Consider the following 27,800-nt stretch of genomic DNA (forward strand, 5'->3'; position numbering starts at 1 on the left):
TGTTATTTGTTACTCTATTATTCTGTTATTCTATTACTTTGTTATTCTGTTACTCTGTTATTCTGTTATCTGTTACTCTATTATTCTGTTATTCCATTATTCTGTTATTCTATTACTTTGTTATTCTGTTACTCTGTTATTCTGTTATTTGTTATTCCATTATTCTGTTATTCCATTACTCTGTTACTCTGCTATTCTGTTATTTGTTACTCTGTTATTCTGCTATTCTGTTTCTCTGTTATTCTGCTGTTCCGTTATTCTGTTTCTCTGTCGTCCTGCTGTCCTGTTACCTTGTTATTCTGTTTTTTTGGCATAGAAAGGGAGGCTGAGCTCAGCCCCTGCAGATGTTCTGTGTTGCAGCTGCTTAAACACCTTTTTTCCCCCTCCTTTCTCTCCCTTCCACAGTGGTATTGGGCTGGCTCGGGCCCACTTTGAAAAACAGCCCCCATCTAACCTCAGGAAATCCAACTTTTTCCACTTCGTGCTTGCCATGTATGACCGTCACGGACAGCCAGTGGAGATCGAGAGGACGTCTTTCATCGACTTTGTGGAAAAGGACAGAGTAAGGTCCAAACTCATGCGCGGTTCTTGCAAACGTCGTCCCAACCACACACAGACACACACAGGAAACAGTCGGGATAGAATATCCTCAACCCCTTCCAGTTGCAGTTATTCTGATTTGTTTTTTCCCCCAGCAGCCATCAGATCCAGCAGAGCTAGACAGTTGCTGGAGTAATGTTGAAAATATCCTTGATGGCTCCCTGAGAGCCTTTTTTCATTCATGTCTTTATTCTGTTATTGAACATTTGTAGGGGGGGGGAGGGAAAGAAAAGATAACCCAGAGGAGACACCGAACGTATAAAAGGGAAAAAAGAACCAGGAATAAGTGGCAAGCAAAAACACCCAAGAATCTAAAATAGCATGAAGGGAATTTTGCTGCAACCTATCATTATGACTTATAGCATTATAAACTGCGTCTATCTTTCAAAAAAGGAAGTGAAAATCCCTCTTCACTCAAAGCTACCAGGTTAACATTTTTAATATGTTTTATTAAGGGTCATTCCAAGATAAAAACACGAATAAACCAAACGTTAGAAACCAAGAGAAAGCGAAAGAGAGAAAAACAGGACTCCTGACTTTTTCAGCGCAGTAAAATGCAAAAAACCCACCACTTTAACATTTTGCTTTATACTTCACAACTTTCCAAGTCATTCCTATAATAATAATAATAATAATAAACCCTTTCTAATCATCAACATCGAAGTTTCCTTTTTTTTTTTCCCAATTTCCAGTAAAAAGTCCAGAACTGGTTTCCAAGTAGAAACAAAACTCGATAAAATCCATAGATTAAAACAGTCCTTTCTCTTCTTCTCTGCTCACTCTGTCAAACTACATGCTTGGTGCAGTATAAATGGCTACTTAAAACTATCAGCTATGATACTTTCACTCCATGCGAGAAATCTAATTTTCCATAGAGTTAAAGGATGGTCTCTGGTTGAAGACCCTAATCTAATGAAGACGAGGTTTATAGGGCACTGAGGGAGTATTCCGGGGAGTGCTATCTATATTTTCACACCCACATAGATAAGAGTGGGGGTGGGGAGAGAAAGAGAGAGTGAGAGAAGAGGGGAGGAAGGAAGAAAAGAAAGAAGAGAGGGAAAGAAAGGAAAAGTGAAAAGGAGGAGAAAGGAAAGAAAGGGGAAAGGAGAGAAAGAAAGAAAAAGAGAGAAAGAAAGAGAAAGAGAGAAAGAAGAGAGAAAGAAAGAGGGAAAAAGAAAGAGAGGTAAATAAAGAAGAAAATGGAAATAAAGAGAGGGGGAGAGGGGGGAAGGAAGGGAGAAAAGAAAGGAGAGGGAAAGAGGAAAAGAGGAAAGAGAGAAAGAAAAAAGGAAAAAAGAAAGAGAAAGGAAAGAGAAAGAAGAGAGAAAGAAATAAAAAGAGAGAAAGAGAGAGAAGGAGGGAGAGAGAGAAAGAGAGAGTGAGAGAAGAGGGGAGGAAGGAAGAAAAGAAAGAAGAGAGGGAAAGAAAGGAAAAAGAAAAGGAGGAGAAAGGAAAGAAAGGGGAAAGGAGAGAAAGAAAGAGAAAGAGAGAAAGAAGAGAGAAAGAGGGAAAAAGAAAGAGAGGGAAAGAAAGAAGAAAATGGAAGTAAAGAGAGGGGGGGAGAGAGAGTGGGAAGGAAGGAAGAAAAGAAAGGAGAAGGGAAAGAGGAAAGAGGAAAGAGAGAAAAGAAAGGAGAGACAGAGAAAGGGGAGGAGGGCCAGCTCAGAAATGAGTCAATCTGGACAGGATGTCAAGGTAAGAGAAGGAGATAGGAAAGAGGGATGAGGGAGGATGGTTGCACCCAGGCTACTTTCTGCAAGAGGCCCTTTTCAGAGGAAGGCATGTCTGTCTTCTCCTTTTCCCAAAGTCCCCATCTTGTCGTAAGGAAGATCAGGGATTTCCCCCAGTCTCAGGAAACAAGAGACCACCCCAGTTTATCCACTCCCCTTCCAGTTTATTGTACCTCCAAAGAAAAGCGTCTCCCATTCGCCCACCATTCCTGGTCGAATGTCTCTTTTGAGGAACACCAAGTGGAAGATCTCCACTCTTTGGCTTTTCTCATTCTTCCTTTCCTCCTGGCAGGAGCAGAACGGAGAGAAAACCAACAACGGAATTCACTACCGGCTGCAGCTGCTGTACAGCAACGGTAAGGACCCTCCAGCCGTAATTCAGGGCTTTAGTAAAAAGCCTGCTGCCGTGGGTGAAGGCCACTCAGAAGACAAAAACTGCTGAGATATATTTGCTCATCCACATTTTGTCTTGTCCTGCAGTCGAATAGTTAGGGTTCAGGGTTCAGGTTGCTTCAGTAGTTTGCAAGGTGTGTTTGCAAGCAGTTGAGGAAAGGACAACCCCTAAACTCAGTAGTAGTAGTAGTAGTAGTAGTAGCAGTTAGACTTATATACCGCTTCATAGGGCTTTCCAGCCCTCTCTAAGCGGTTTACAGAGTCAGCATATCACCCCCAACAACAATCCGGGTCCTCATTTTACCCACCTCGGAAGGATGGAAGGCTGAGTCAACCCTGAGCTTCGGTGAGATTTGAACAGCCGAACTGCAGAACTGCAGTCAGCTGAAGTAGCCTGCAGTGCACTGCGCCACCTCGGCTCTAACTCACCCCAAATTGGTGGGCTGGAGGTCAGCACCTGGTGGGGGGGGGGTGTCTCCTCTTTTAACCAAACTCTGGACTCCTTGCAAATTCGAAGTAAAGCGTGTCTAAAGCATTTGTAAGAAACCGTCCAGACCCTGAGAAAGAGTGCAGAGAAAAGCAACAAAGATAATTAGGGGACTGGAGGCTAAAACATACGAAGAACGGTTGCAGGAACTGGGAATGTCTAGTTGAATGAAAAGAAGGACCAGGGGAGACATGATAGCATCTTCCAATATCTCAGGGGTTGCCCAAAGAAGAGGGAGTCAAACTATCCTCCAAGGCACCTGAGGGTAGAACAAGAGCAATGGGTGGAAACTAATCAAGGAGAGAAGCAACCTAGAACTAAGGAGGAATTTCCTGACAGTTAGAACAATTAATCAGTGGAACTCCTTGCCTCAAGAAGTGGGTGCTCCAATATGGAGATTTTAAAGAAGAAGTTGGACAATCCCTGTCTGGAATGGTTCAGGATTGGAATTGGAATTGGAATTTATTGCACTTATCTTATATGTCGCCCTTTTCTCCCCCGGAGGGGACTCAGGGCGGCTCACAATCCAGTCAGGGAAGGGGATACAGATAAGGGATAAAAAGACAAACAAAACAATACACAATTTAAAAGCACACAACAATCATACCATTCGAGGGGGGGGGGGGCAAAAGCTCTTTAGCCCCAGGCCTGTCAGAACAGCCAGGTTTTAAGGGCTTTGCGGAAGGCCTGGAGGGTGGTGAGGGTTTGAATCTCCACGGGGAGCTCGTTCCAGAGGGTCGGAGCAGCCACAGAGAAGGCCCTCCTCCGGGTAGTCGCCAGTCGACACTGGCCGGCGGATGGGATTCGGAGGAGGCCTAATCTGTGGGATCTAATTGGTCTATTGGAGGTGATTGGCAGTAGGATCTGCTTGAGCTGGGGGTTGGACTAGAAGGCCTCCAAGGTCCCTTCCAACTCTTGTCATTCCTTGTGGGCATTATCTTGGTTTGCTTTTCACAGCTCACTCGAACTTCTTTAAACAATGCACATTGGATGCCAAGTTACAATATACCTTCGGTGCGGTTTTTAACCTTTTAGAACGTTTTCCCAAAGGTGGCCGGTTTACAGAGAGCGAACTTCAACTCCCAGAATTCCCCAGCCTGGAATTCCAGCTGGGGAATTCTAGGAGTTGAAGTCAACACGTCTTCAAACAGGGAAACCCCTTGGGGTAGACCCAGGCCGGGGAGGCAGATGGTTAAACACCGCAGAGCTTACCTGGCAGGGTTGTTGTGAGCGTTAAAAAGGTGTGTGTGTAGTTCTCAGCCTTGGCAACTTGAAGAGAGGTGGACTTCAACTCCTAGATTTCCCCAGCCAGCTCTGCTGGCTGGGGAAATCTGGGAGTTGAAGTCCACCTCTCTTCAAGTTGCCATGGTTGAGACACTCTGTTCTGAAATCTCCCCAAATTTTGTTTTTTTTTCCAGGCCTTCGGACCGAGCAAGATCTCTACGTGCGGCTCATTGACTCCATGTCCAAGCAGGTAACAACGCCCTGTGCTTGGGGTGTGATGGGGAAGTATCCGTAACACATCTCTGGCCGGGCTTAAAAGGCTCAGAGTTAATGGGTCTGGGATTCAGAAACAAACACACACCACAACGCCCATTCCAAGCTCTTCCAAAGGACGCCGGGAGTTGTAGTTTGGAGGAAGCTGCCACGAACAGCTTCCTTTCCCAAGGAGACACAGCCTTCCCAGCATCTTGGCCATATATTACAGATAGCCCTCCGTTGCTAAGCAAGGCAGTTATTAAGTGAGTTTTTGCCCCCATTTACGGACCTTCCTTCCGAACAAGTCAACGGGGAAGCCAGTTTCACTTAACAACCATGTTACTAACTTAACCACTGCAGCAATTCACTTAACAAAGGTGGCCAGAAAGGTTGTAAAGCGGGGCGAATCTCACTTACAAATTTCTCACTTAGCAGCGTACATTTTGGCCTCCTTGTGGTCCTACGCTGACGACTACCTGTATTGTATTAATTTTTTAAAAAATTTATTAGTAAAAAAAAATACAACATCCATAATTTGTAAAAGACAATACAACATCCACTACTGTTTTGCTTTACATTTGACTACATTTCGAGATATTCCCATAATATCAAATCATTATAAACATCAAAGATTAGGTATCTTATTCCCTCCCTCTTTCCTTCCCTCGCTTCTTTTTTTCCATACCCCTTTCATCCCTCCCCCCTTGCCTCCTTCTCTCCTTCCTTCCCTCCTTTCTTTCCTCTTTTTCTCCTTTCCTTCCCCATCCTTTTCCTCTCTCAATCCCACCCTCCTTCTCACATACCTTTCTTCCTTCCTTTCCTCCTTCCCTCCCTCCTTCCTTTTCTCTTAATTTCCCTCCTTTCTTTCCTTCCCTTCTACTCTCCTTCTCTCCTTCTTTTCCTCCCTCTTCCCCCTCCTTACTATCCTCTCCTCTTCCCTCCCTCCTGCCTCCCCCGGTTTCTTCTCTTTCTTCTCCCCTTCTTTCTTCCCACCTCTCCTTTCCTTCTCTCCTTACTCTTCCTCCTTTTTATCCTTCCCCCCTTCCTCTGCCTTTCCTATTCCTCTCCTTTCTCCTCTCCATCCTGACTTCCCTACTGTCCCCCCTCCCTCCACTCCAATACGACTACCTGTATTGTATTTTACTCATAGAAATACGATGGTTTCTTATTTGTCACAAATCTTCCTTAACCCTGACCTCTGATCCACCCAGGATCAAATAAAATTAAATGCCCCCCCCAATCAGCTGTGTTATGAAAAGGCAGAGCTTTTGATCTATTTCCCTCCTTCCCCCCCAAAATTAGGCCTTTCCTAAAATTTGCTAGTGGGGGGAAACATCCGCAGAGATTCTCAGTCATCCAGGTCCCGGTTGTCCCAAAGGTGCTTTTTTCAAGAGGCAACTGGACTTTCTTAGTTTCTCTTTGAAGACGTTCCACTCCTCATCCAACAAGCTTTTCCAGTTCTGAGTCAGAGCTGAAGAAGTTTCGGTTCCACCACAAAACCGCGTTCGACTAAAAGCGCGCTCGACGAAACCGCGTAGCTGACGTCATCACAGCGCGACGAAAAAGCATGCTGTGAACGCTAAAGCTAAAATTAACCCCTAAACCTAAACCTAACCCCCCTAAACCTAATCGTAAACCTAACCCTAAACCTAACCCTTAACCTAATCCTAACCCTTAACCTAACCCTAAACCTAACCCTAAACTAACCCTAACCCTTAACCTAACCCTAAACCTAACCCTTAACCTAACCCTAAACCTAACCCTAAACCTAACCCTTAACTAACCCTAAACCTAACCCTTAACCTAACGATAAACCTAATCCTAAACCTAACCCTTAACCTAACCCTAAACCTAACCCTAAACCTAACCCTAAACCTAACCCTTAACCTAACCCTAACCCTTAACCTAACCCTAAACCTAACCCTTAACCTAACGATAAACCTAATCCTAACCCTTAACCTAACCCTAAACCTAACCCTAACCCTTAACCTAACCCTAAACCTAACCCTAAACCTAACCCTAAACCTAACCCTAAACCTAACCCTTACCTTAACTTGAATCGGCTTGCTTTCAAAGCGCTATTTAAAGCGCCCTTTTTTTCTCCGCGGTCGCTGTTGTCGCCCTGCTGATGATGTCAGCGACGCGCTTTAATCGGGCGCGCTTTAGTGGAGCGCGGTTTTGTCGTGCCACGGAAGTTTCTTGGATGAAGAGCAAAACGTCTTCAAAGAGAAACCAGAAAGTCCAGTTGCCTCTTGGGGGGGTGGGGAAAAAAAGGCACTTTTGGAAGAGCGGAGGAAAAATGCCATCCGGTCTCCGTTTGAGGAGGAAAACAAGTTAGAGCTCTGAAACGTGCTCACTCTGGAAGTGAGGAGTCCCAGGGAATTAATTCTTGCAAATAATTGAAGAAGCTTCATTAAGTTTCCATCTTATTAATCAACACCATTAAGTGGAGAGGCAGATTCCTGGCTGGGGGTGTTAAGAGCGCCTGGCCCAGATGGGACAGCGAGTGTTTAACACCTATTTTACACTGAGGAGTATCCAACTGCTGTGTTTTTCTGAACCCTGGATTTCACCCCCAGAGGTCTGGCTTTATGCTTGATGTTAAATTGGGGGGGGGGGGGAGGAAGAGAATAATGCTCTGTTAAGAAAATTACAGATGGGAAATCCAGCTGTTTCCCAACACAGGCGTTCCCTGGCATTATTCGAATTAACTGGCAAATACATGTAGTCCTCAGGTTACAACCACGATGGAGCCCCACATTCCTGTGGCTAAACGAGACAGTCGTTAAGTGAGTTTCGCCCCATTTTACGATCCCTCCTGCCACAGTTGTTAAGTGAAGCACTTCGGTTGTTAAGTTAGTAACACGGTTGTTAAGACACTCCGGCTTCCCCTTTGACTTTGCGAGGGGATCACAAGACCCCGGGACACCGCGGCGGTCGGTCATAAATATGAGTCAGTTGCCAAGCGTCTGAATTTGGATCACGTGACCATGGGGATGCAGCAATGGTTTTAAGAAGTGTGAAAAGTCAATTTTTTCAGTGCCGTTGTGACTTAGAACGTCACTTAACAAATGGTTGTAAGTCGAGAACTGAAACGCTGCATCCAGTTCTGGTCACCACAATACAAAAATAATCTAAAAATGCAAGTAGAAAAAAAGGAACCACCTTTGGTGGGAAGGCAACAGTATTCCATGCCTCTTCGGTGTTTAGTCATGCCGGCCACATGACCACGGAGACGTCTTCGGACAGCGCTGGCTCTTCGGCTTTGAAACGGAGATGAGCACCGCCCCCTAGAGTTGGGAACGGCTAGCACATATGTGCGAGGGGAACCTTCACCTTTACTTTAGTTTGATGAAAAGAAGGACTAGGGTTGACATGACAGAAGTCTTCCAGTATTTGAGGGGCTGCCCCAAAGAAGAGGGGGCAGGGTCAAAGTATTTTCCAAAGCACCAGAAGACAAGAAGCAATGGATGGAAACTAATGAAGGAAAGAGGCAACCTGGAACCAAGGAGACAATTCCTAATGGTGAAGCAATCAACCAATGGAATAATTTCCCTTCGGAGGTTGTGGGTGCTCCATCGCTGGAGGCTTTCAAAAGAGACTGGAGAATCATTTATCTGAAATGGTTTAGGGTCTCCTGCTTGAGCAGGGGGCTGGACTAGAAGATCTCCAGGGTCCCTTCCAACTCTTGTTACTTTATGTTCTATGAATTGGGCTCATAAGCTAAGCGACAGCGGTTACCACACACACACACACACACACACCCTGCGGCCACAATCTCATGTGACAGAACCAGGATTGGACCAGAGGGAACATCGACTACAATATGCTGGACCGGCTGAATTTTCCAAGTCAGTCTTAGCAGTAATAGCAATAGCAGTTAGACTTATATACCGCTTCATAGGGCTTTCAGCCCTCTCTAAGCGGTTTACAGAGTCAGCATATCGCCCCCACAGTCTGGGTCCTCATTTTTACCCACCTCGGAAGGATGGAAGGCTGAGTCAACCCTGAGCCGGTGAGATTTGAACAGCTGAACTGCAGATAACAGTCAGCTGAAGTGGCCTGCAGTACTGCCTTTAACCACTTCTTCAAGGTCAGCCCCATGCAAGAGAAGGGAAGGAGGGAGGAGGAAGGAAGGAAAGGAAAAGGAGAGAATGAGGAAAGAAGGAAAAGAATGAGGGAGGAATGCAAGAGAGGGAAGGAGGGAAGAAAAGAAGGAAGGAGGGAGAAGGAAGGGAAAAGGAGAGAATGAGGACGGAAGGAAAGAAGGAAAAAATGAGGGAGGAATGCAAGAGAAGAGAAGGAGGAAGGAAGGAAAGGAAAAGGAGAGAATGAGGAAAGAAGGAAAAGAATGAGGGAGGAATGCAAGAGAGGGAAGGAGGGAGGAAAAGAAAGAAGGAGGGAGAAGGAAGGGAAAAGGAGAGAATGAGGACAGAAGGAAAGAAGGAAAAGAATGAGGGAGGAATGCAAGAGAAGGGAAGGAGGGAGGGAGAAGGAAGGAAGCAAGGGAAAAGGAGAGACTGAGGGAGGGAAGGAAGAAAGCAATTGATACTGAGGACAGTAGACCACTTATGATCTTCTGCAGGAGACCAGCAGGTCTGCAACTATCTGGGCCCTTCCTAATGTTGCCTCTCCCCTTTGCTTGCAGGCCATCATCTATGAAGGTCAGGATAAGAACCCCGAGATGTGCCGCGTGTTGTTAACTCACGAGATCATGTGCAGGTAAGTCATGCTCTGGTGCAGCAACACGGGCTGGTAATGGGTGGAATCAAGGAGGACCCCTGGGAAGCTTCAAGCAGGGCGCTTTGGGGTGTGAAGAAGGCGAGACAGTTTTGCAAAGCAGCGGAAGCAACAACGGGACAACCTGGAGGTTGGACTCAATGGCTGGGACGCAGCGGGAAGTCTGCAGGGACAGGAGTCAAAAAAGTCAAAATGGCCACCGTGGAGAATCCAAACTGGGGGATTCAAAACAGCCACCGCCATGTTTAGATATCAGAAAAGGGATTGGCTGCCTGCTGTTGGGTTCAGGATGTTGAGTTGGTTGGACATTTGACCTGTTGAAGGAAAATATGTCTAACATTAATAACAAGACTGTCCAGAATTAATCTTTTGGGTCTAGCTGAAATCCATAGTTCTGCTGTTCTTGTTCATAAGGATCTGGGGCACGTGGTCTTGGCGAAGTGGTTTAAATTAAGATCAACAAGGAGCGTTTTAACCCAGTCATGATTTGTAGGAAGTTTGTTCCTCTTAGCCACAATTTCAAGGACTTTTTTTTTCCCCACTGAGCCTGCTTTAACCTGGTCAAATCTCTCCCCAGTCCTGGCTTTGGAAATATAGAATCATTCCACGTGGGGTGGGGTGGGGGGGATAGGCATTTTTCAGAGTGCATTGACTTCTTCCAAGGGAGGAAGGAGAGAGGGAGGAAGAGGAAGGATATGGATGAAGGGGAGGGAGGGAAGAAGGGAGGGAGAGGAAAGGAGGGAGGGAAGGAAGGGAAGGAAGGGAAGAGCCAAGGTGGTGCAGTGGTTAAATGCAGCACTGCAGGCTACGGCTAGATCAGCAGGTCAGCGGTTCAAATCTCACCGGCTCAGGGTTGACTCAGCCTTCCATCCTTCCGAGGTGGGTAAAATGAGGACCCAGATTGTTGGGGGCAATATGCTGACTCTCTGTAAACTGCTTAGAGAGGCCTGAAAGGCCTATGAAGCGGTATATAAGTCTACTGCTATTGCTATTTAAAAAAAAAAAAAGGAGGGAGGAAGAAGAAGGAGGGAGGAATGAAAGTGGGAGAGAAGGGGGAGAGGGAGGAAAGTAGGGAGGGGGGAGGGAGAGAGAAAAAGGAAGGGAGGGACGGAGAAGAGGGAGAGGAAAGGAGGGAAGGGGAGAGGGAGAGAGAAAGAAAGGGAAAGAGGGAGGAAGGGAAAGAGGAAGGTGAGGGAAGGGAAAGGAGAGGGAAATAAGGAGAGAGAAGGCAGGTGGAGTGAGAAGGAGGGAGGGAGAAAGGAGAGGGATGGTGGGAGGAAAAAGAGCGAGGGATGAAAGATTGGGAAGGCAGGCAGGCTAAAAAAAATACAGATCTGAGAAAGGTGGTTTACTTTACACCATCAGAAGGTGATGCACAGATCAGTGGGCTGTAAGGCTTGTAAGCAGACCCTCCCTGGAAGACCCTCAAGTCTCCCCCAAATATCAACATTGCAGGAAAAGCGACCCGTGCAGGTTGCTGGGCTCCCAGTCCATCCGGGTGCTTCTCATTCCCGGTGTTGTGAGAAAGGCGTTGTGTGTCCCTTTCAGTGTGCAAGCGAGATCGGGAGGCGTTTCCGATAGCATCTTCTCCCAGTACTGGAAAGCTTTCGCCGTCAAGCTTCTAAGAGAAAGCATTTCCGGCCAAGGGAGCTGCAGCTGACAAAGGCCTCCGCCATTTAATAAAGTTAGAGCTACCGAGCTCCGTCCTGTTGGTTTGGGGCTACACAATTGTAAAGCGCTCTTATTAACAAGGCTGTTCGGGTGCCCATAAATGCACCTGCTGCTGGCTGGGGAATTCTGGGAGTTGAAGTCCACGCATCTTGCAAGTTGCCAAGGTTGGACACACCTGTCCTAGGTATTCTCACAAAAACTGACAGAATAACAGGGTTGAAAGGGTCTTCTAGTCCAACCCCTGACTCAAGCGGGAGACCCTATTCCAGACAAATGGCCGTCCAGTCTCTTTTTGAAAACCTCCAGTGATGAAGCACCCACAACTTCTGGTGGCAAGCTGTTCCACTGTCGAATTGTCCTCACTGCCAGGAAATTCCTCCTCAGTTCCAGCTTGCTTCTCTCCTTGATTAGTTTCCACCCATTGCTTCTTGTCCTACCCTCAGGTGCCTTGGAGAATAGCTTGACTCCCTCTTCTTTGGGGCAGCCCCCTCAAATACTGGAAGACTGCTATCATGTCACCCCCCCTGGCCCTTCTTTTCACTGAACTAGAATTCCTGCAACCGTTCTTCCTACGTTTTAGCTTTAGGCCCCCTAATCATCTTTGTTGCTCTTCTCTGCGCTCTTTCTTGAGTCTGTTCTTTCTTCCGCCTCCTGATCCTCTCTTCTAGGTTAAGGAGATCGCGGGGTGGGGGGCAGGGGGTGGGGGGGAGGATCCTCACACCAAGTCTTTGCAGGATCCAAATCCTGGCACTGTGATGTGCTTTTCAACTCCAAAGACTGGGTGCACAGACGGGTGCCACCATGTTGCAGAAAGAAGGCTTAAGAAGGAACCCTGAGGACTCAGGATGGGCAGGATGGGCGTCCTGGTCCGCACCCAGGACCAGCCAGGAAAGTTGGGGGGGAAAACCACCTCCCTCCCCAAGTGCTGGGAGGAGAGCAAAGGAGCCTCCCTCGACAGCCAAACTCCCAGCGACTTATTAACGCCGCTGCTTTGTTTACGGGCCCGTTCTTCTCTTGGTGTTTTTTGCAAATTAGCACGTCTGCCTGGTTGCCAAGTTGGATGGCTAATTGATCTTCGGGAACCTTGCTAATGATCCCGGGGGCTAAGGGAATAGAGCGGGGGGGGGTGTCTTGGGAGTCGTAGGAGTGACTCGGGAGGGCAAAATATTGTGCCTTCCACGCACGCAACTTTGGCTGTGTTGTTTACGGAACAAGGACGGCGGATGGAATTGCCGGTCCCCCGAGGGGAATTGGGGTGAATTTAGAGCTCTCGGCTGTTTATCAGATCAGCAATTAATTATATTTAATGTGAGGGATGGTACTTGCTCTAATGATTGAGAAAACAGTAATTGGGTAGGGAATCGCGAAAAGGGTGGCGTACAAAGGCAGGGAAACGTAACGCGGAGACAAGATCCGGTCAGTTTCTCCGTCTCTCTCTCTCTCCTTTGGGGAGGTTAAATCCAGAAATCCACATTCGACCGGCTGCGTTAGTGGTTTTTCATCTCTGGATTCCCTATGTTTGGTATAGGGATTCCTGCTTGAACAGGGGGGCTGGACTAGAAGACCTCCAAGGTCCCTCCCAACTCTGTTACTCTTCTATTCCATTATGTAGTTTCTTCCAAAACAGTGTTTGTTGGCCCCAAAGGGGCCTGTTTCCAGTCGTCCAAACTTGGCAACTGCTTTGGAGTGTGAATCCCTGTTGGCATCTCTTTAAAGCAGCCGCTTCTTTTCCCTGGATGGTACAGCTGCTCTCTGTGAAAAGACGCGGTTGCTTTAAAGAGCCGGAGATGGGCTTCTTCCAGCCCCATAAATGCTGCAAAGCACTTTTTTTAAAAAAAAAAAACAACCACATTCAACCGAAACCACTTCACAGCGAGTGGGGGCACCTGTCTTGACTGCCCTCCCCCCCAATGGATGAGAAGCCCAATGGTTTGCAAGTTTTGTTCTCTGGTCCTTGAGAGCCAAAGAGGAGTTTCAGAGGTTTTTGTTTTTTTTTGTGTGTGGCAAGAATAGCAATAGCAATAGCAGTAGACTTATCTACCGCTTCATAGGGCTTTCAGCCCTCTCTAAGCGGTTTACAGAGAGTCAGCATATTGCCCCCAACAACAATCCGGGTCCTCATTTCACCCACCTCGGAAGGATGGAAGGCTGAGTCAACCTTTGAGCCGGTGAGATTTGAACAGCTGAACTGCAGATAACAGTCAGCTGAAGTGGCCTGCAGTACTGCACCATAACCACTGCGCCACCTCGGCTCAGGGGGTGAAGTGACCCAGCCCCCTTGGGACTCTTAGAGCGCTGGTTTCTCTGCTGACTCTCTGCAGGGGGGAACTCGGGAAAAGGCGACACGTGTGGGCATCCGGTATTTCTGAATCATAAAATACAGACGTAGTACTAGAGCTTTTATAGTGTCTTTCAGTTCCATCTTGCAAGCCAAAATAGTTAAGGGAACAGAGGAAGGATCGGGGTTGATATGGAAGGGAGGGAGGGGAGAGATAGGATGGATGGATGGATGGAAGGGAGGGAGGGAGGAAGGAAAGAAGATGGAAGGAAAGAAAGGAGGGAGGAAGCAGGGAGGGAGGAGGGAAATAGGATGGATAGAAGGGAGGATGAGAGATGGGATGGAAGGGAGGGAGGGGAGAGATAGGATGGATTGATGGATGGAAGGGAGGGAGGGAGGAGGGAGAGAAGATGGAAGGAAAGGAGGAAGGGAGGAAGCAGGGAAGGAGGGAGAGAGGAGGGAAATAGGATGGATAGAAGGGGGAGAGATAGGATGGAGGGGAGGGAGGGAGGGGAGAGATAGGATGTATGGAAAGAAGGGAGGGAGGAGGGAAAGAAGATGGAAGAAAAGAAGGGAAGGAGGGAGGGTGGAGAGAAGGGACGGGGAGAGATAGGATGGAAGGGAGGGAGGGAGGGGAGAGATAGGATGGATGGAAGGGAGGGAGGGAGGAGGGAGAGAAGATGGAAGGAAAGAAGGGAGGGAGGCAGGGAAGGAGGAGGGAAATAGGATGGATAGAAGGGGGAGAGATAGGATGTATGGAAAGAAGGGAGGGAGGAGGGAGAGAAGATGGAAGGAAAGAAGGGAAGGAGGGAGGAAGTAAGGAGGGTGGAGGGAAATAGGATGGATAGAAGGGAGGGGGAGAGATAGGATGGAGGGGAGGGAGGGAGGGGAGAGATAGGATGTATGGAAAGAAGGGAGGGAGTAGGGAGAGAAGATGGAAGAAAAGAAGGGAGGGAGGGAGAAGCAGGAAGGGAGGGAGGAGGGAAATAGGATGGATAGAAGGGAGAGAGATAGGATGGAAGGGCGGAAGGGGAGAGATAGGATGGAAGGAAAGAAGGAATGGAGGAAGGAAGGAAGTAGGGAGAGAGAGAGGGAGGGTGGAGGGAAAAAGGATAGATGGCAGGGAGGAAGGGGAGAGATAGGATGGAAGGAATGGAGGAAGGAGGGAGGGAGGCAATGTTAAAAACGGAGTACATATCCAAGTAGAAGAGGATTCTCTCCACACAAAACAGGCAACAAAGCTGCTTTTACAACAACCAGCTCCTCGCTTAGCCTTTTTTGCATCCGGGCAGCTCCATTCCGACAACACCCGAAGCAGATCAGTGGCCTAGAAACCCGGATGCTGCGATGGTCCTTAGTGTGGAAAACACGGTCATAAGCCCCTATTTTCAGGGCTGGTGTAACTTCAAACGGCTACTACACAAACCGTTGTAAGTCGAGGACTGCCCATAGATGCTGACCTAATGGGATGCCTAAGGCCTTCTTCTTGGCCGTGTCTTCCATTCAGAGAGTTGATGGCGGGATCATTCCTTTCGATCTTCAGGGAGGCTCATCGCCACCTTGAGTTCCTCTTTTGCCCTGACCGTCCCTCTCTTTCTTCCGCCCAACAGCCGCTGCTGTGACAAGAAAAGTTGTGGAAACCGCAACGAGACCCCTTCCGACCCGGTCATCATTGACAGGTAAGTACCGGCAGAAGACTTCTGGATGTCCAGAATGGGAGACGTTGTCCTGGAGATGGCCAGAACCCCTCAGCAGAATTGGTGGAAGGGTTCAGTCCTAGAAAGTGAAGAGGGAGGCAAGGAGAATTCCCTTAGGGAATAAAGAAATAATACTTATTCTTTTTTTTAATTTGGTCTAGTGGTTAAGGTTAGAAAACAGGAGTCTGTGAGTTCTAGTTTACCTAAGCCTAGAAAGCTGGCTGGGTGATTTTGGGCCGATCACCAGGAGACTGAGAGTTCTACTCCCACCTTAAGCATGAAAGCCAACTAGGTGACTTTGGACCAATCACCAGGAGACAGGGAGTTCTAGTTTACCTAAGCCTAGAAAGCTGGTTGGGGGATTTGGGGCCAATCACCAGGAGACAGGGAGTTCTAGTACCACCTTAAGCATAAAGCCAACTAGGTGACTTTGGACCAATCACCAGGAGACAGGGAGTTCTAGTTTACCTAAGCCTAGAAAGCTGGTTGGGGGATTTGGGGCCAATCACCAGGAGACAGGGAGTTCTAGTTCACCTAAGCCAAGAAAGCTGGCTGGGGGATTTTGGGCCAATTACCAGGAGACAGGGAGTTCTAGTTTACCTAAGCCTAGAAAGCTGGTTGGGGGATTTGGGGCCAATCACCAGGAGACAGGGAGTTCTAGTTCACCTAAGCCAAGAAAGCTGGCTGGGGGATTTTGGACCAATCACCAGGAGACAGGGAGTTCTAGTTTACCTAAGCCTAGAAAGCTGGCTGGGGGATTTTGGGCCAATCACCAGGAGACAGGGAGTTCTAGTTTACCTAAGCCTAGAAAGCTGGCTGGGGGATTTTGGGCCAATCACCAGGAGACAGGGAGTTCTAGTTCACCTAAGCCAAGAAAGCTGGCTGGGGGATTTTGGGCCGATCACCAGGAGACGGGGAGTTCTAGTTCACCTAAGCCAAGAAAGCTGGCTGGGGGATTTTGGGCCAATCACCAGGAGACAGGGAGTTCTAGTTCACCTAAGCCAAGAAAGCTGGCTGGGGGATTTGGGACCAATCACCAGGAGACAGGGAGTTCTAGTTCACCTAAGCCAAGAAAGCTGGCTGGGTGATTTTGGGTCGATCACCAGGAGACAGGGAGTTCTAGTTCACCTAAGCCTAGAAATCTGGCTGGGGGATTTTGGGTCGATCACCAAGAGACAATGAGTTCTACGCCCACCTTAAGCATGAAAGCCAACTAGGTGACTTTGGACCAACCACCAGGAGACGGGGAATTCTAGTACCACCTTAAGCATGAAAGCCAACTAGGTGATGTTAGGCCAATCACCAAGTGACTACGAATACTAGTCCTGCCTTAACCAGCTGGGTGGTTTTGGGTCGATCACCAGGAGGCAGGGAGTTCTAGTTCACCTAAGCCAAGAAAGCTGACTGGGTGAATGTGGGCCGTTCGCCAGGAGACAGGGAGTTCTAGTCCCACCTTAGGCCTGAAAGCTGGCTGTTCACCTGGAGCCATTCCCTCTCTCACAGCCCAACCTATCGCACAGGTTTGTTTCTTGGGGGGGGGGTGGAGAAACTGTGTAGTTTTCACCATTTTGAGTCATTTATAAGCATAATAAAGGTGGGATAAAATAAACAAACAAATAAACAATGGTCAAAGCTCAATTTGGATTACATAAGGAACAACGGAATTCGTGGAGTACTGGACCTAAATGTTTGTCACCCCACAAGGATTCTAAATCAACGACAGGTTTAACCCCATCTTACAGCTCAGCCTCTTCTCAGAATAACATAATAAAGAGTTGGGTGGGACGCTGGAGGTCTTCTAGTCCAGCCCTATCTTAAGCTAGGGACCTTACAACACTTCAGACAAATGGTTGTCCAGCCTCTTCTTAAAAACCTTAAAAATCTCCAGTGATGGAGCACCCACAACTTCTGGAGGCAGGCCGTTCTACTGATTAATTGTTCTCATCAACTTAGTTCTAAGTTGCCTCTCTCCTTGATTAGTTTCCATCCATTGCTCTACCCTCTGGTGCCTTGGAGAATAGTTTGACTCCCTCTTCTTTGGGGCAGCCCCTGAGAGATTGGAAGACTGCTATCATGTCTCCGCTTGGTCCTTCTTTTCATCAAACTGGACATCCCCAGTTCCTGCAACCGTTCTTCCTATGTTTCAACCTCCAGTCCCCTCATCCTCTTTGTTGCTCTTCTCTGCACTCTTTCCAGAGTCTCCACATCTTTTCTACATCGTGGCGACCAAAACTGGATGCCGTATTCCAAGTGTGGCCTTCCCAAATCATTATAAAGTGGTATTAACACTTCACGTGATCTTGATTCTCTCCCTCTGTTTATGGAGCCGAGAACTGTGTTGGCTTTTTTGGCAGCTGCAATGCACACACACACACATTGTTTCTACCTGTTGTGTACTAGGAGACAAGGGAAAAATCTCTTGGGCTTGCAAGGCTGATGTATCTTAAGACCCAGCAGAAGCTGGTGGAGGAAGATTTGGGGGGCGGATAGGGCAGAAAAGGCAAGCCCAACCCAAATCTGGGTGATTGTGGAAAGAAGATCCTCGCAAAGTTTAGTTAATTTCTGGTTTGCCTGGAGATCTTCTCGTCCCTTGGACAAGTCATTTGCTCCCTTCGCTCAGAAACCAGGACGCTTCTCCTATTGTCACCTTCTCTGCTGGTGCGTCTGTGTGCGTGTGTGCACACACTCGTGCAAGCCACTTTCTCCCTCTCCCAGACAAAACACCAAGGGAATGGCGGGGGGCCTCTCCTGTCCCGGCTCTATCCCAGTGGCAGTTGGGGGGAGTCTTGATAACACTCTGACATTTCCCCAGCCTTTGTCCGCTCCCGATAACATCGGGCGCTGGGCGAGGAGGCCCCGTAGCTGGGCAGACCCGCCTGTCACTCAGTCCCACCGCGGAGGCCTCCGGCCGCCGAAGGAGAAGAATAAGGATTGACAAGCCGGCGGGGAGATTAGAAGCAGAAGAATCAAAGCTATTAGAGGCTGTCTCGCTTTTGTCCCTGCTGATCTTTCAGCCTTTCCTACCCGTCGGGCTCTCGTTGTTCCTCGTGCGCGGGACAAAAAAAATTTCAGCCACCTTCAGGTTAAAATTCCAGCAAGTTTGTTGGTGTCAGCTTTGCAGATCCTGGAGCTGGGCACAGAACAGACCAGGGGTTTGCAACACAAACCTACATCCTTCATGCTGCTTTTGCAAATCTCGGGGCACAATCCAGATTATCCCCCCCCCCCCCCAAAACTGAGGTTATCTGACAGAAAGGCATCAAAGATGCAACAGGAGGTGGAACGGGGGATTGGGCTTTTTCCTCTCCTTTCCGCTGTGCACCCTTAGGTGTGTGTGTGTGTGCGCGCACACACCCACACAATGACCTACCCCTCCAGATGCATCCTTTCTCTGAGAATGCAAAACCTCCAAAGGTTAAGAATACCGTAGTATTCGACCACAGTTTAACCCAGAACTCCTGTTGCTAAGCGAGACAGTGGTCAAGTGAATTCCTCCACCCACTTTACGACCTTTCTTGCCACAGTTGTTAAGTGAATCGCTGCCGTCGTTAGGTCAGGAACACGGTTGTTAAGCGAGTCTGGCTTTCCCCATTGACTTTGCTGGTCAGAAGGTCACGAAAAGACCCTGGGATATGGTAACCGTCATAAATATGAGCCAGTTGCCAAGGGGCTAAATTTTGATCACAGGAACCTAGGCGTGTTGCAATAAGTCGTAAGTGTGGGAAATAGTGATGTCGCTTTTTACAGCGCCACTGTAATTTCAGACAGTCACTAAATGGGCTGTTATAAGACGAAGACTTCCTGTAGTGGACCAATCAAGTGGAGGAGTCAAACTGGAAACCTGTCTGGAATCTCTACGTGGGCATAAAAGGCGAAATCTGAGCCCTTTAAATTCCATTGAACCTTATTTAGCCTGGGAAGATTCCTGTAAAATAGGCCTGCGCAATGAAGTAGCTAGTTTAAAATCTTCACGTGGGGATTTGGTTGTTCGTGGCGGACGCTGTCCTTCTGCAAAGCCCCGGCAGGACATCCACAGGTATTCAGGGACCCATGGTCCCCTATCCTTCACCGCCCCCCCCCCCCAGCCCTTTTGCAACCCTAATAGGCTACGGCTTCCACCATTCTTGCAAAGACGAGTGGCATTTGGCTAAAGAGCAATAAGAAAATAATTGCCAGAGCTCCTATGGGAGCCTCTCAAAGTAGCATGTTGGCTATTTTCTAGTCCTCGACTTATAGCATTTCGTTTAACGGCCATTCAAAGTTAAAAAACGGCACGGAAGAAAGTGACCCAGGACCGTTTTTCACACTTACGACCACTGCAGCGGTCACGTGTCAAAATTCAGACGCCTGGCCACTGACTCGTATTTATGACGGTTGCAGCGTCCCCTTTTGCGACCTTCTGGCGAGCCGTGTCAGTGGGGAAGCCGGATTCACTTAACAACCATGTCACTATCTTGACAGCTGCAGCGATTCCCTTAACAACCGTGGCAAGAAAGGACGCAGAAAGGGGCAAAACTCATGGTCTCGCTTAGCAACCCAATGTTGGGTTCAATTGTGGTCGTAAGTCGAGGACTGCCTGTGTTTGGCCAGGCCTCAGATAGTCAAACCCTAACCTGAATTTGGTGGCCTCTGCTCCCTCTTGGGGGGGGGGGGCTAGGAACAGGATTGAAAGTTGCCCTAATTCTCTTAACTTTAGAATTAGATCCCACAGATTAGGCCTCCTCCGAATTCCATCCGCCGGCCAATGCCGACTGGCGACTACCCGGAGGAGAGCCTTCTCTGTGGCTGCTCCGACCCTCTGGAACGAGCTCCCCGTGGAGATTCGAACCCTCACCACCCTCCAGGCCTTCCGCAAAGCCCTCAAAACCTGGCTGTTCCGACAGGCCTGGGGCTAAAGAGCTGTTGCCCCCCGCCTCGAATGGTATGACTGCTGTGTGTTTTTTAAATTATGTATTATTATGTTCTGTCTTTTTTATTTCTTGTCTGTATCCCCCATCCCTGATTTGAATTGTGAGCCGCCCTGAGTCCCCCTTGGGGAAAAGGGCGGCATATAAATGTAATAAAATCTAAATCTAAAATCTAAATTTTTCTGGCTTCCAAGTCCGTCCACCCACTTCCTCTTCTCTAGCCGTACAAGCCTTTCCCTCCCATCTGACATGGTTGGGGAGTGGGAGGGGGGGGACATCCTCTCCCCCTCTCCCCCTTCTTCCCTTCTCTCTTTCTCTGCCTCCTTCCCTCATCCCCTCACATTCCTCCTCTCCTCCGACGGCGCGGCCAGCCCCTCTGGTTTAGAGAGCATGGTTAAGTGCCCTATCAACATGTTAATCAAATTACTTAGGAGCTAAAATTGACGCTTTTCATTAATTATACAAGATTATTCTAATTGCGAATTCAAATTTATGCGCTCGGAACAGAAGGTGTTCGGCGGCGTCGCTGGGAATTTGCATGTTAAATGGGGAGCGCAGCACATTAGGCATGCTAATGTATGCACATTGTCTTTATTTTTAACTCCCCGGGTTTCTATGCACCACTGCTACTTAAGAAGGTGAGCAAGTCGGACATGTGTTTATTCTTATTTCCTTCTCTTTTATTCGGAGGTAGCGGTAACCTAGAGGGGAGGGCAGCATGTTGCGTTGGGGGTGAGTGTGTGAAATTGCCAATTCGCTGTCAATCTTGCAATTGGGGGGGGGAGGGAGGCTGCTCCCCTCTTTTTTCTTCCCTCCCCCTCCAAAAATTATGATTTTTCTTCTTCTGTGCCTTCCCTCTCTTGATTACCACCTGCAAAGACCACAGGAGCCCTACCCAACCGCTAGTCTCAACCGAAATTTCTTTGGAAATAGTTTGCTTCCGTGATGAACTCCTAGACATTTAACAGAGTTGGAAGGGACCTTGGAGGTCTTCTAGTCCAGCCCCCTGCTCAGGCAGGAAGCCCTAGACCATTTCAGACAAATGGCTGTCCAGTCTCTTCTTAAATACTCCAGTAATGGAGCACCCACAACTTCTGAAGGGCAAGATATTCCGCTGATTGATTGTTCTCACCAACAGGAAATTCTTCCTTAGTTCCAGGTTGCTTCCTCTCCTTGATTACTTTCCATCCATTGATTCTTGTCCTGCCTTCAGGTGCTTTGGAGGATAGTTTGATCCCCTCTTCTTTGTGGCAGCCCCTGAGATATTGGAAGATGCTATCATGTCTCCCCTAGTCCTTCTTTTCATTAAACTAGACATTCCCAGTTCCTGCAACCTTTCTTCATATGTTTTAGCCTCCAGTCCCCTAATCCTCTTTGTTGCTCTTCTCTGCACTCTTTCCAGAGTCTCCACATCTTTTCTACATCGTGGAGACCAAAACTGGATGCCGTATTCCAAGTGTGGCCTCACCAAGGCTTTATAAAGTGGTATTAACCCTTCACGGGATCTTGATTCTCTCCCTCTGTTGATGCAGCCTAGAACTGTGTTGGCTTTTTTGGCAGCTGCTGCACACGGCTGGCTCCTATTTAAATGGTTCTCCCCTAGGACTCCAAGATCCCCCTCACAGTTACTACTGTTGAGCAAGGTACCACCTATACTGTACCTGTGCATTTCATTTTTCTTGCCTAAATGAAGAACCTTACTCTCTTCACCATTCAATTTCATTTTATTAGAAAGTGCCCCATGTTCACATCTGTCAAGATCCTTCTGTATCTTCAGCCTGTCTTCTGGAGTGTTGGCTATTCCTGCCAGCTTGGTGTCATCTGCAAATTTGATGAGTTCCCCATTTATCCCCTCATCCAAGTCATTGATGAAGATGTTGAAGAGTACTGGCCTAAAAAAACAGTACCACTATTTCCTCTACCACTCTTCTGTTTCATCCATGGCTAAACCTAGGGAATTTTCTCCTCTGCTTTTCTTCACTGGGTGAAATGGGTCTCAAAAAAGGGGCAGTCAGTCCTTTTTAGAAGTGGGTTCTAGACTCACTCAAGGGAGGAGATGGCATTGAACCCAGGTCTCCACAAGAAGAGGAATATTTAGATCAGCGTTTCTCAACCCTTGGCAGCGTTAAGATGGGTGGACTTCAGCTCCCAGAATTCTCCAGGGATTCTGGGAGTTGAAATCCACCCATGCTGGCTAGGGAATTCTCACAGTTTTAAGTCACCAAATCTGAAAGTTTTATACAAAATTTCATCTGTTTTATCGATAGAAAAGAATATTTGTAGCTCAGGGTTGAACTGTGGGGGTCCTTGGTGTTCTCTGAGTTTGGTGGCATTCTTTAGACTTTTCATGACCCAACTAGGGAATATCATCAGTGCTAGAAGGGAAATGGGTTATAGGGAGGAAGAGAAGGAGGAGGATTGTGGGGTCCTTGGTGTTCTCTGAGCTTGGTGGTTTTCTTGCGGACATTTTCATCACCCAACTATGTCACTTCATCAGTGCTACGGTAGAAGGAAGGGTGGCCGCTGTCCTCCTCCGCCTCTCTGCAAACTCCCCTCCTTTCTAGCACTGATGATGTTCCCTAGTTGGATCATGAAATGCCTGCAGGAAACCACCAAGCTCAGAGAGCACCAAGGATCCCACAGTCTTTTTCCTCCTCCTCCTCCTCCTCCTCCTCCTCCTCCTCCTCCTCCTCCTCCTCCTCCTCCTCCTCCTCCTCCTCCTCCTCCTCCTCCTCCTCCTCCTCTACCTCCCCACAAACCCACTCCATCTAGCACTGATGATGTTCCTTAGTTGGGTCATGAAACGTCTGCAAGAAAACCACCAAGCTCCGAGACCACCAAGGACCCCACAGTCTTTTTCCTCCTCCTCCTCCTCCTCCTCCTCCTCCTCCTCCTCCTCCTCCTCCTCCTCCTCCTCCTCCTCCTCCTCCTCCTCCTCCTCCTCCTCCTCCTCCTCTACCTCCCCACAAACCCACTCCATCTAGCACTGATGATGTTCCCTAGTTGGGTCATGAAACGTCTGCAAGAAAACCACCCAGCTCAGAGAGCACCAAGGACCCCACAGTCTTTTTCCTCCTCCTCCTCCTCCTCCTCCTCCTCCTCCTCCTCCTCCTCCTCCTCCTCCTCCTCCTCCTCCTCCTCCTCCTCCTCCTCCCTCTTCCTTTCTAGCACTGATGATGTTCCCTAGTTGGATCATGAAACGCCTGCAGGAAACCACCGAGCTCAGACCCCCCCCACAGTTCAACCGAGAGCTACAAATGTTCTCTTCTATCAGCTGACTGGGGGCGTTTGGCTTGGTTAAATGCAGCACTGCAGGCTACTGCTAGATCAGCAGTTCAGCGGTTCAAATCTCACCGGCTCAGGGTTGACTCAGCCTTCCATCCTTCCGAGGTGGGTAAAATGAGGACCCAGATTGTTGGGGGCAATATGCTGACTCTCTGTAAACCGCTTAGAGAGGGCTGAAAGGCCTATGAAGCGGTATATAAGTCTACTGCTATTGCTATTGCTTTGTGGAGGTTGAGCCCTCTTCCCACTTCTCTCTGCTTCTCCCTCTCTCCTCCTTTCAGCCAGCCCGGGGCTGCTACCTGTTAATTATTGATGCTAGAATGACAATTATAGGTCCCTGCACAAGCAGGATAAATATTTCATCAGCTTCGGATGCTGTAGGGGAAGAGAGAGCATCCTTTTCATGGCGGCTTCGTCTCCACCTCTGACCTCCTGGGTCCAAGGCCCTCATTTATCCTTCTTTTTTGGGAGCCTGAGGCAGAAGGAACTTCAACCTCACAGATTATTGTCCCACCATCCAGTCGAAAGCCGTTCCTTCTCCCAGTAACACATCCCTGCAATCCCAGTTCCTTTTCTCTTGGATCAGTCTGTGGTTTCGGAGCAGAATAACAAAAACAACAGAATATCAGAGTTGGAAGGGACCTTGGAGATCTTCTAGTCCAACCCCTTGCTTGAGCAGGAGACCCTCTCCCTGGATTATCCAACCTTGGATACATTAAGACCTTGTGGGCTTCAACTCCCCGAATTCCCAACCCAACATGGCCTTGAGGTCCACAAGTTTTAAAATTCCCAAGGTTGATACAGCCTTACCTTATACCATTCCGGACAAATGGCTGTCCAGTCTCTTCTTGAAAACCTCCAGCGATGGAGTAACCACAACTTCAAGTGGCAAGCTGTTCCACTGCTTCATTGTTCTCACCGTCAGGAAATTCCTCCTTAGTTCTTTCTCTCCTTGATGAGTTTTTCCACCCGTTGCTTCTTGTCCTGCCCTCAGGGGCTTTGGGGAATAGCTTGACTCCCTCTTCTTTGGGGCATCCCCTCAAATATTGGAAGATGCTATGTCACCCCGAGCCTTTCTCTCCCTTCACTATCCTCCCTGCGGGCTCAGATATCCCCCCCCCCATCCCGAGTGCCTATTCCTGATTGATTGTTCTCTGCAGGAATGGGACCCCATTAGCTGCATGCGAGGCAACTAGGGATCAGTTTCCAATCAATACCCTTTTAGACAAACAAGGATGAATTTCTGAGCCGCCTTAAAGGGACCACGGCAGGAGGGAGAAAGAGAAAAGCAGAGGGTTTTAATTGGGTGGCCAAGAGGCAGCCAGCAGCCAGCAGCCAAAGAGCACTTTGGACTTGTGAAAGTTTCTAGTTCTCGTGGACTGAATTTGGGGACAACCCCGCCCCCCCCCCAACACACACACACCCTGCGTTTTCCTTCCGCCGTAATTCTTGCCACTCGAAGCCCTGCGGTCCTCAATCAGAATAGAGCCGGAAGGGAACTTGGAGGTCTTCTAGTCCGACCCCCTGCTCTGGCAGGAGAGCCAATTCCAAGGATGGCTAACCTTTTTGGTGCCAAGTGCCCAAAGCGTGCCCCGCCCCCGTACATGCGCCCTGAGAACCCCCTCGCCCGTTCTTGGCTTCCAGGCTGGTGCAGGAGGTTTTCCAGGGGCAAAATCGGGTGGGGGGGAGCACCTGCGTGAACCCCCAAAATGCAATACAACTGCCCCCTGCACTCATCTGTTTGTCTGTCTGTCTATCTACTCATCTATCTTTTCTATCATCTATCTATCTATCTATCTATCTATCTATCTATCTATCTATCTATCTATCTATCTATCTATCTATCTATTCTATAATCTGTCTACCCACCCATCTTCTCTCTTCTCTCATCTATCTGCTGTCTGTCTGTCTGTCTGTCTCTATCTATCTATCTATCTATCTATCTATCTATCTATCTATCTATCTATCTCTCTATCGATCTCTATTTATATATCTTTATCTATCTATCTATCTATCTATCTATCTATCTATCTATCTATATCTCTATTTATATATCTATCTTATCTATCTATCTATCTATCTATCTATCTATCTATCTATCTATCCATCCATCCATCCATCCATCCATTTATCTTTCTCCATCTATCTTTCTCCATCTCTCTCTCTCTCTCTCTCTATCTATCTATCTATCTATCTATCTATTTATCTATCTATCTATCCATCCTATAATCTCTGTCTACCCACCCATCTAACTTCTCTCTTATCTATCTGCTGTCTGTCTGTCTGTCTGCCTGCCTGCCTGCCTGCCTGCCTGCCTGCCTATCTACTATCTATCTATCTATCTATCTATCTATCTATCTATCTATCTATCTATCTATCATATCTATCATATCTATCTATCTATCTATCTATCTATCTATCTATCTATCTATCTATCTATCTATCTATCTATCTATCTATCTATCTATCTATCTTCCTTCCCCCACATGCCCCCTGTGCATGGGTGGCAGAGACCTGAAGACCAACTGGACGTTGGGGGGGGGGGCATGCGCATGCGCGATAGAGCTGGGCTGGGGCGACGGCTGGCTTGCCCCCAGAGAGGGTTCTGCGTGCCATAGGTTCGCCATCACAGGCCCATCCCATTCCAGACAAGTGACTGTCCAATCTCTTATTAAAAACCTCCAGTGATGGAACACTCACAACTTCTGGTGGCAAGCTGTTCCACGGATTAATAGAATAACAAAGTTGGAAGGGCACCTGGAGGTCTTCTAGTCCAACCCCTCCTCCTCAAGCAGGAGACCCTCTACCATTTCAGGCATTCCTGGAGTTACAACAGCTCATTTGGTGCCTGGTCAAAGTTACAACGTCACTGACAAAAGTGGCTTAGGGCCGTTTTTCACACTTACGACCATTGGAACATCCGCATGGCCACATGATCAACTGACTCAGATTTATGACAGTCGCCATGTCCCCGGGGCCACGTGATTCCCTTTTGTGACCTTCTGAGCAGCCAAGTCGACGGGGAAGGCAGATTCACTTAACAACCGTGTGACTAACTGAACAACTGTGATGATTCGCTTAACAACTGCGGCAAGACAGGTCGTAAAAATGGGGCGGGACTCTCCTAAGAAATGTCTCACTCGGCAACATAAATGTTGGGCTCAATGGTCGTCGTAACCTGAGGACTACCTGTAACTAACCTAATTCGGAAGGCCTTAAATGTACCTGTGTGGCTTCCATTAGGAAAGAAACAGAGTGAGGGCTTAATAGACATATTAATTTAATGAGTAAATAAGCAGTTTTCTAAGGAAGTTGTTCCTAGAATTCCCTGGTAGCTTTTAGTGCAAATTAGCCCTAACTAAACGGCTTTGAAATTAGGGGGATTTAATGTTGCTTGTCATTAAAACTGCTTTCTGTAGTTATTGTGCATCGTCGCCAAATGGAACAAGCCATGTTGTAAAGAAGCACCATATTGTAATCCTAAACGAGGGACAATCCTTTGAAATACTGTGCTGGGCAAGCTTAATTCAGCTGAAATTAGCCAGTTAAATCAGTTCTCCAGTTACTGTGTGCCTTTGGGCGTTAGGCTCTATATATATGCCATTCCCGATATGATCGCCCTCTTTTTTATCTTCTTCAGCTTCCTGTATGGCCACAGGTTGGCAGATTCAACTACGGTGCAGCCGAGGGTTTTGTGTGGTTATTGGTTTAGCGAGAGCTTATGTGGACGTTCTCCCTGCGGAGGACAGGAAATAGGACTTCCCAACAGTCTGCTCAATCTTGTTGGGAAATTGCAGACAGGCAGGGTTGATAAATCATGGGGAAGGAGGGAAGGAAGGAAGAAAAGAAGGAAGGAAGGAAAGGAAGGAAGGAAGGAAGGAAGGAAGGAAGGAAGGAAGGAAGGAAGGAAGGAAGGAAGGAAAATGAGGGGGGAAAGGAAGGAAGATGAAGGAAGGAAGGAAGGAAGGAAAATGAGGGGGGAAAGAAAGGAAGATAAGGAAGGAAGGCAGGAAGGAAGGAAGGAAGGAAGGAAGGAAGGAAAATGAGGGGGGAAAGGAAGGAAGATAAGGAAGGAAGGCAGGAAGGAAGGAAGGAAGGAAGGAAGGAAGGAAAATGAGGGGGGAAAGAAAGGAAGATAAGGAAGGAAGGAAGGAAAATGAGGGCGAAAAGGAAGGAAGATAAGGAAGGAAGGAAGGAAGGAAGGAAGGAAGGAAGGAAGGAAGGAAGGAAGGAAGGAAGGAAAATGAGGTGGGAAAGGAAGGAAGATGAAGGAAGGAAGGAAGGAAGGAAGGAAAGGAGGGATGGATATGGGGAAACAAGGAGTGATGGAAGGAAAGGAGGGAGCAAAGGAGAAAGGAAGGAAGAAGGGAAAGAGGGAGGGAGGAAAGAGAGCAGGGGAAAGAGGGAGGGAGGGAGGAGAGGGAGATAAGGAAGGAGGAAAAGAGGGAGGGGGAAGGAAGAAAAGAAAGAAAAAGAGGGAGATGAGGAAAGAACAAGGGATGGAAGAAGGAAAAGAGGGAGAGCAAGAAGGGA

At 48.0% G+C, this 27,800-nt stretch overlaps 1 protein-coding gene across 1 annotated transcript in view; it reads left to right on the top strand.

Annotated features, from left to right (window-relative positions):
* LOC106540220 (transcription factor COE1) overlaps nt 1–27,800 on the top strand; it is a gene marked incomplete in the record, with an annotated part of 79,000 nt that overhangs the window by 19,123 nt on the left and 32,077 nt on the right. The window contains 5 exon segments of the mRNA XM_087723914.1: nt 406–562; nt 2,623–2,686; nt 4,629–4,684; nt 9,338–9,411; nt 14,989–15,057. Coding sequence (XP_087580040.1) covers nt 406–562; nt 2,623–2,686; nt 4,629–4,684; nt 9,338–9,411; nt 14,989–15,057 — 420 coding nt within the window.

The sequence above is a fragment of the Thamnophis sirtalis genome, unplaced genomic scaffold (assembly GCF_051295495.1).
Source record: "Thamnophis sirtalis isolate CommonGarterSnake01/CBP01778 unplaced genomic scaffold, rThaSir2_p1.2 scaffold_10, whole genome shotgun sequence".
In the NCBI taxonomy this organism is placed as follows: Eukaryota; Metazoa; Chordata; class Lepidosauria; order Squamata; family Natricidae; genus Thamnophis; species Thamnophis sirtalis.